The following is an 8,883-nucleotide window of genomic DNA, read 5'->3' as shown; positions in this document are numbered from 1 at the left end:
CTGGCTTGGGACTTTATAGGACAGAGGGTTCACTCGTGAGTAGCTACCCGTCTTAAAAAAACCGGGACATACATGCAAAGCAGATGGAAGCTCCAGCATTAGCGGACTGTCGCATCTCATGCGACAAGGAAGTTTGGAGATCGCTGAATACTAGCAAACAACTTTGTCACTTCACTGCCATTTGTGTCGGCATTGTTACGAGAGAAAGCTTTTTAATTGACTATGCTGACTTTAGTCCCCATAAACTACAATAAAATCAGTAGAATGCCTTGACTCGTCAAAGGAGAAGCGTAACAACGAGTTGGTCGAACACAAGACCAAGCGGCGAAAAAGTCCGTCACGGAAGTCCCGTCCCCCCCCCCGCCACTTCTGCCTGGTGCTTTCTTTGGCCCCTTTTGATCGAACGTCCACAGCGCTCACATCTCGCTCAGGCGTCCGAGTGTACTAGCGTTGATTGAGTTCAGAATACTGGTTGAGTTTTCGAGTGCACGATGCTACTATCTCTTTTGGTACTCCCAATCACAAAGGAGAGGCGACAGCTCTCCACGTCCCTGAGCTTACACGCATTCCGCAAGGCCTTCGGAGAATGGGTCGCCACTTTCTGATAAGTCACGACTTTTACAAGTGTCCTTCGCGCGGTCCTCCGTCTTGGACGAGTACTGAGATGAAACCGAGGACACGGGAAAGCGACCGAGGAGCGTAGGCGGGACTTCATCACTCGACACCGTCCAGTTTCCGCCCATTGTATTTCCCCCGAAGACGGTTCCTATGTCCCTGGACCCGGCTGCTGGACACTCTGACGAGTGAAACGCTCTGTCGCCCAAGGTGCATTCGACGCCATCCGACTGTCGATGCAGCCGTTTGCTTGCGACTAACGGCTTCTCCCCCCCAGCCGAACTACTCCATCCAATGGAAATATTAGCTTCGCCCTGCATGTCCACAGGTCCTTCGTCTCTTGCGCTGGCGCTGCCGCTGCTCCTACGCTTGTGGCTACCGCACACCGGTCCCGGTGTGGCAGCATTTCCACCGAAACTCACTGCAGGTGTAGTTCTGCTTCCAGCAGGCTTTAGTGTACTTACGTTGCAACTAGGGTCCCGATCTAGGATTCCTTGCGGTCTTGTGCTCCGCGTTTCAGAACATAAGGGAAATCGCGGCCCTTCTCTCCTAACCAAGCTATCGTTACTTCTCATCCCCATAACAGCACCGTCACTCTTTCGATAGCTTACCGCTCTTCTTTGACCACATATGACTTCGCTCGTTTTTCCTACGAAGAATCTTTCTGTCGTGCTCTCCCCTTGGGAGCAAGTGGCGCCTGAACGTTCTTGAGAATTCAGCGGAGGGAGACCGCTAGCAGCCGATAAGCGAGGAAACATAAAAAAAGGAGAAGGTGGTGGAGTAGGTAGCTTCGATCTCGAGAAAATCTTCTCTAGATGATGATAAGCCGGCAAAGATCGACGCGGGTGAGCTGTAGGAGGGGGAAATTCTGAAGGACCATCGCTAACACTCCGCACCTGAAACTTGCTCTTTGCTGTGGCGCATTCAGTGTCCCTTTCGCACTGGAGACTCTCTATGAGGGGTGATGTATCCGTCAGTCCCCTTCCACTATCTAGACTGAACGGCGAAAGGTGACGATGGTTGCGGGGGGAGACATGAGACTGATCACCATCACCCGCCGTCACGAAGTCTGTATTCTGAGCTGCTCCCCGATCCAAAGTCGTGCTGCTGTGGTGTGGTGTTGGATCCGAGGGTATTCTACGTGAGATCCACGCATGTCCTTGGTTATATGGTTGACTCTGATCTCCGGGAGGCCCAGCACTGTACATACCCCCTGAAGAAGGCCGCCCTGTCGTGGAAAGTGCCGACGGATCAGATAAGCGACGGTGATGCACTTTGCCCGATAGACCCATGTTCCTGCCTACATCCTCAGTATCTCCTTTCTGTTGGTTCTTCCCAGGGAGAAGTGGAAATGTTCCACCCGGAAAGTATGGCGGTGTGTTGTTTGATCTGTTTTCCTTGTCTTCGTCGTCAGGCGCCGTAGGCGTAAAGAGCATGGAATGTGTGTCTCGTGTCTGCAAACCTGTCATCGTCGCGGCATTCCCAACAGAAGCTCTCTTATGCTGCTGCCTTAATATGAGGTCGCGTCTTCTGCTATGTGGGTGTACATACATCAGAGGAGCGACTACCTTACCCGCACTATCCGACAGTCCAGGTGACGATGATCGTTGCTGTCCTTCACTTATTTTCTCCGCTGTTGGGCATCCCCTCAGATAAACTTTCCCTTCATCAGAAGGAGAATCTCCCGGAACGAAAGTTGCCGGTGGTGGTGGTGGTGTAAAACCGAAATCACCGGGGGGAAGAGATAACCGAGATGTGGAGTGGTCGTCGGGATACGGAAGACTAAAAGACGCTGAGAATGACGAGCTAGGTAGAGAAGGATGTAAACCAGGAGAATAAGAAGCTTGTGTCTCATCACTAGGCTTGATAGTTATGGCAATTTTCTCCTCATTGAAAGTGAAAGATGACGATGGTGAGGTAACATCACTCTGACGAGAGAGTTTGTCTTCACTGCTTGTCGCGACTTCTGTCTTGCATACTTGAGAGACAAGAAATCCTGCTGCTGAAGAAGAATCTTCTCTCACTGAGCTAAATGAATGCTCCACCTCCTCACTCTTCTGCTGGAAAGCTGACCGATCGTTTGTTGCTCGAGGAGAGAGAGATTCAGACGAACGACCGTTTCCTCGAGATAAACCCCCTCCTCCGCTTGATCGGGCTGAGCTTGCGCTATGGCTCACATGGGAGCCTCCCCCACGACGTAGGTAATTGAAGCTTGCAGATCGCCGTGCCTTTCTCTGTAGCACATAGAAGCAAGCAAAGTTCTTATGAAAAGAAGGAAGACGAAGGGCAATCAACAATCATTCATTACCGGACACAAAAGGCGGAGGAAAGAAAGAGTTCCAAACGTTTCATTCTTGGTAAGTGAGAAAGGACAAGTTGTATAGAAACGGAGAAGACAAGAATGGAATTGACACCTGCAGATTTCAGCGACGAAGATAGGAGAACTGCATCCTGGAGGAAAAGAGAATGTGTCGAACTTCACCGAGAAAAGAAAGACTGGTAGCGCGTGTAGAGGGATCTGTACTAGTCAAAGATGCAAGTAGTACTCCTTGCCGCTGTGTGATGTCTTAATCTCTTTGCTTAACAAAGTCATCTATCTCGACATCTACTTTCCTTGACACTGGGCGATCTTCCTATCTCACCACCGACAGCTCACGTACTAGAGATCTACCTCACGACCTGATAGGTTTCATTCACGAATATAGAGCGGAGAACCTAAGGTGCGGAAGTCGTGAGAATCCCCAAGAGGAAGCTAAGATTTGATCAGTAGTTCTGGGGCACCGACTACTACCTCCAAAAATAAGGCCGCACGCAACACCAGAGAGCCGTCCGCCATTCAGGGCTAAACCGACAACCAGACAGGTGCGCTTCTACTAAGTAAAGAGAGAAGAAGAAGTGGAGAAGTACGGGAAGGCGTCCAAGAAGCGCGATTTCTAGTCTTGTGGTTCTGTGTGAAGCGTGCTCCCCTTCTTTACTAGGATGATGCTTTTGTAGAGAATTAGGAGATCTGACGAAATACTCATACATATCTCGGCACATTGAATACACGCAGGTGTGTGACAAGGAATGAATGGATGACATCTTCCTTCATCTTGTTCTCTCTTCATCTCTCACCCCTCCTGCTAAATCCATTTCTCTCGCCAGCGACCATACATTGTCTTTCCGGACATGCTGCGCCGAACAAAACCAAGAGAGCCCTCAGCGAGAAAAAAACTTTTGAAAACATCTCTCATGTCTCCTCACGGGAGAAGAGACACCCTACACAGACCAGCTTGTTAAACATGTATTCTTCGGCGCGGCTTTGTACTATGTGTGTATTTACCTCAATGTACATACACATACGCACACTTTAAGGACATAGGTGGTTGGATGGATTGATTGATAAAGACAACGTCAAGCTCGGGTTAAATACACGTGCCTACCTATGCCTTCCATGAAACCACTAGGGATCTGGAAGGAGAGAAGACGTCAAGTTCTAGATTCTTTCCTGATTCTGTCACATGCAATGCCAGGGCTGAGCTTCTTACAGAAAAAGGTAACGGAAACGTAAGCCCCCAGATATCCTTGTGTGTCTGCATCTAGAGCTCCTGGAAAACGACCGTGCTACCATTCGGACTCGTAACGAGCCTCGATAGGTGTCAATAGCTACGTACAGACAGTCTTTCTTCCTCAGATATAGCACTTGGAATAGAGAGATACATAAACACATACATACCGACACGAATCGCCTGCTGACTCGGCGTTTTCTCATCCGCTGGAAGAATGAGCGCGGTAGGCTCCTTCCGGTGAGAAGTTTCACAGACTCATAGAGACGCCAGACGAAGTACCGATGCTCGAAGGGATCTATAGGCGTTTCACCGCTGGATAGAAACCTATTCTTTTCCGAGCACTAGCAGGCACGTCTACAGGATGAGGAGAAGTACCGAGAAGTCATTATTTTTTGATCTCTCTATCCCTATTCTTGGGTGACGTCGACAACAGGGCTGACACGCAGGTGGATCGATGCTCTTTCTTACTGAGAATTGACGAATCATTCAGCATCGATACCAAACCATCTTACCTTTAGAGGCTCGATATAGGTAGACGTCATATCTGGAGAACGCAGCCGAAATATCCATAGATTGACAGGGCACCGCCTTCTTTCGACGACCTTTGCTCTGAGAGAAAAACGATAAGACGAGAGAGAGAAAAGAGATTATAACCAGAAAGAATATACCAAGGGATACTGTGAGATATCGTCAACCAAGAAAGACAGCAATAAGTTGTTCGACATACGCCTCAAATCTCCAGAATTGTTAACTACCTGGACAGCGCAAAGAGCACGCAGAAAAGAGAGCTCTTCCTTTTTCTTTTTCTCTTCTTTCTCTCTGAAATCTCCAAATCTACTTCCACTCCCCCTCCTGTTCCTTTCTTTCGTAGAGACACTTGTCCTCTTTTCTTTCTCATTTTCCTTCGATATCTTCCTTTCATCAGTCCCTCGAGAGATGGTATGCTGAAGAGCATTGTCTGGCGAGCCGAAATGAACCAAGGAGGCAGCTCGAAGAAGACGGCATCATTCTTATCAATTGTTTTTTAGGGAGTTTTGGGTAGGAAATCCATGAGACGAACCCCATGGATGGAGATGGGGTGGCTAGACGTAAGATGCCCCGGTGCAACGCGGCTTTACTTTGAATTGACTTCCCTTCTCGCACTGACTTACCGAAAGATCTGTGCATCTTGATGAGCTGCCTTCGATTCTACCCAGTCTCCTACATTAGGAGGAGGAATTTCTTCAGGATCTCGTGACGCTTCGAGTTGCACATGACTCAGATCCACTACTGCGGAATTAACAGAGACCCACACACAAATGCTACATAATTAGAGAGAGAGAGGAAGTTTTTGCGACGTCGAGGACAATACGTGGAATGTTTACAACCTGGGGCCTACCTAAGTAGATTTATGACCACAGGTTACACCGCCAGAGAGAGATACATAGTCTGCACTACTGTACGGCATCCATCCATTCAAATAGCTAGCCAACCAACGACACCCAAGAAGACAACAGGAGTGAGCTAGGATATATACAACGCACACGCATGTACATATATGACATGTATATACATATATGTTTGCACATGTATGTAAGTACAGAAGTCTGCAGATAAATGGAGGTGTATGTTGATCACTTGTCTTTGGTGCTGAAAAGCAGCGGGATGTGCCATGCGTGCGCCAATGCAGATGACATCGAAGGAGAGAAAAGCACGCAGAAAGGAAACGTCGTCAAAAGGGTCTTTACGGAGCAGGGATTCCGACCTTGGAACATGCCGGTGTGAGATGCGTCTATGATATACACATACATATAATGTAGCCCTATGATCCTATCCAGATGTATAGGACTATATCATATCTACGTATACATCTGTAAAACTGAAGTGTCGGGAACAGCTCGCTTCTTTAGATGATGAGTGAAGTCAAAAGAGAAAAGGAAGGCCGTCTTGCTAACTTCTTAGACAGACGACCGCTCCCTTAGTCTGTGCAAAGGGACATGTAATCTCCTCCTATACGCTTCTACAGTAGTCTTCCGCGATTGATCCAACAAAAGTCCGCCGAAGGTACTGATCTACTCTTGTATCCACACCATGGAGACTTTCCTATCTTCAAGAAAACACTACCTGGGTATGTACGTTCCTACCTTTACGTGAGAGAATACAGTTACCGCTACATACATATAGAGAGAGGAGGAGTCTACAGATGTAGGAAGTCCACCTAGTTCACGTGGTGATTTACGGTCTTCTACACCCTCGATCTCTACATATCTACATGCACGTTGAGAAGAATGTGAAGAGTTAGGTCACAGATGAAGGCCTAAAAATACATGGAGGCTAGGAAGGTATATGTGTGTGGGTGTGTAATGACTGACGTCCTCGAGAGATGAGCGTATAATCGGCAGTAACCGGAAGTTTGCTCGTTCTTTCTCTTTCTTCTTCTTCGTCTTCTTCTTCACTTTCTTCTTCATCGCTTGTGGTAGTTTTGACACTGGATCTCTCTCTTCTACTACTTGTATGGCATTTCGATGGTGCAGGAGGAGGAGGACGACGAGGAACAGCCTGGTCTCCCTTAGATCTCCCTCCATGGTGTCTATCTTCGTTCTCTTTACTCGAGGAAGAAGATAAGGAACAAGAAGATAGATGCTCTTTTCTACGGGGATAAGACTTCTTCTTCTCATTCTCCCCTCCACCTGCTTGCTTTTTTACGGCATCATCATTCTTGTTTGTCTTCTCTTCTTCTTCGGCCTCTTCTATCATTCCTAGGGGTTTCTTTCTTCCCCCTTCTAAAATGGCTTCTCTTGGGGGTTGTTTCCTGTCTCCTTCATTCTCTTCCTTCTTGACGCATGCAGCAGCCTCTTTTTGTCTCTGCTGGTTTTCGTCAGTACTGTCTTCTGCGACTCGTCTTCCTTTCGCTCTTCCTCCTGCCATCCTATCTACTTCTTCTCCTTTCTCGTTCACTCGGTCTTGATGAAAGATACCCCCCGGCATACTACCACTGTTGCTAGTTAGTCTCCTTTCTCCTTCTCCTCCCTTGCCTGCGCATGGATGATGAGACAGTAGATTTCTTCTTTCACGACTCTCATTTTCACCCTTCCTTTCCCGCTCTAGACGCATATCTGAGGGGGGAACCATCTTCTTTGTGGCGAAGAGGATCTTTCTTCTCTCTTCTTCTTCGCCTCGCAAGACAGATGACACAATGAAGACCCGACTTCTCTCTTACAGGGGACGAGAGAAGAGAGGGACAGTCAAAGATTGTGAGTTGGGATAAGGAATTTGCTGCGATTCGAGGGGAGCTGATGCAGCTAGGTGAAAGAAAAATTCCATGTAAAGAGGAAGGACCGAAAAGAAAGGCGAGATACGACAAAAGCAATCGCGTAACAAGAGAAAGAGAAACACAAAATGAATACAGGGAAGGGAAATTATCACTAAGGACGCCACTGAGTGAGGGGAGGAAGAGAAAAGAAGCATCACGACTGGGTGACGGCCATCATCAAGGTAGAGGAAAGAAAGGATAACCGAGAGAAGTCTACTAACACAGATGTCTGAAGAATCTCTTGTACTTCAGCAAGTCTTCCGCAGCTCCTCCTTCATGAAGAAGCTATGGCAACAGCGGGAAGTGTACGGAGATGTCATGGGCTCCTCCCGCGATATGCGTGACGTCTGTCTTGATAGAGGGGAGAGAGGAGTCGCCGTTTCATGTCCGAGATGAGGACAATTCCTCAGCCAATCAAGAGAGGTACATACAACAAGACAAGGGTACGATAAAAGAGAAGACAGGATTCGGTAACATTCTTAACAGAGTGAAATGACTCGGTGTTCATCTGTTTGCATCTATGCTTTAGATAGGGCCAAGAATGCATCTACAACCTTCCTTACGGAAGGAGAATGGACTACCCTCTAGTACCGGATCGATATGTTGTGATGTAAGGAAGAGAGATGAGTCGGTGAGTCTACACAGGGCGATGCTTTTCATTTCTGCACGCAATCCGACTCTACAGAGACCGCGGAAGAAAGCGATCTCGACACTGAAGTCGGTTCCCCTCCGTCAGAGGGGAGCTACAAGGACATGCATACTTCTGGGATAAGGTGAGGAAGTCAAGACTTGTCCGCTGTCATAGGTGTTTGACAATCCCTGCTCGTGAACAAGACGTGCGGTGAGAGGTGGTATAAAGAAGGCGGCGTGAACCGGCGGTACTAACACCGACGGGCCTCCAGCTATGGAGACAGTGCGGGTCGGCAGTGCTTCTGTGGATCTTGGAAAGCCGCTAAGAGAACAACTACTGTACTGCTGAAGCGGAGCCCTCTATACAGCAAGTAAGGACGCATGCAAGAAGACAAAATCCTCAGAGCGTTGGGAGTAGAGGGGAACCAAAGTAGACGCCAAAGACTGAAAAGAGGAGTAAAGTACGACAAGAGATAGTTCATGTGCTACAAAGCGTGGAAAAGAAAGTGCACATTCGAAATGAAATGCACCTTGACAACTTTGAAAAGCAGTGACAGGGAATGCTGAGGTGTATGTACACCGAGTGGCGGCGGTTTCACCCAGCAGCGGTTCTCTTTACTCGATGGGGCTAGAAAAACACAACACACGCATTTCCCTCTGGAATTACGATACAGTGACAAAATAACCATGATGTCGGAGAGTGGACCTTAAAAGGTCCCAATTCCTTCTCGCTCAAAGCGATACGCGACCAATCAAGACACCGCGATGAGTATTGTGGAGAGAACAGTAAATCCCAGC

The 8,883-nt window shown here is 48.0% G+C and overlaps 1 protein-coding gene across 1 annotated transcript; it reads right to left on the bottom strand.

Annotated features, from left to right (window-relative positions):
- On the bottom strand, positions 1–8,874 carry CSUI_000912 (uncharacterized protein). Its single transcript, XM_068061119.1, has 5 exons — positions 6,515–8,874; positions 5,315–5,432; positions 4,676–4,772; positions 3,730–3,786; positions 1–2,849 (listed from the first exon to the last, which is right to left on the bottom strand). Exons 1-5 carry the CDS (start codon positions 7,272–7,274, stop codon positions 558–560), a joined length of 3,324 nt encoding a protein of 1,107 aa, XP_067926900.1. The 5' UTR covers positions 7,275–8,874; the 3' UTR covers positions 1–557.
- Between the last annotated feature and the right edge of the window lie 9 nt (positions 8,875–8,883).

This window comes from Cystoisospora suis, assembly GCF_002600585.1.
Source record: "Cystoisospora suis strain Wien I chromosome Unknown contig_360, whole genome shotgun sequence".
NCBI classification, from domain to species: Eukaryota; Apicomplexa; class Conoidasida; order Eucoccidiorida; family Sarcocystidae; genus Cystoisospora; species Cystoisospora suis.
The sequence above is the reverse complement of the archived record's forward strand: the minus strand, read 5'-3'. Positions and strand labels throughout refer to the sequence as shown.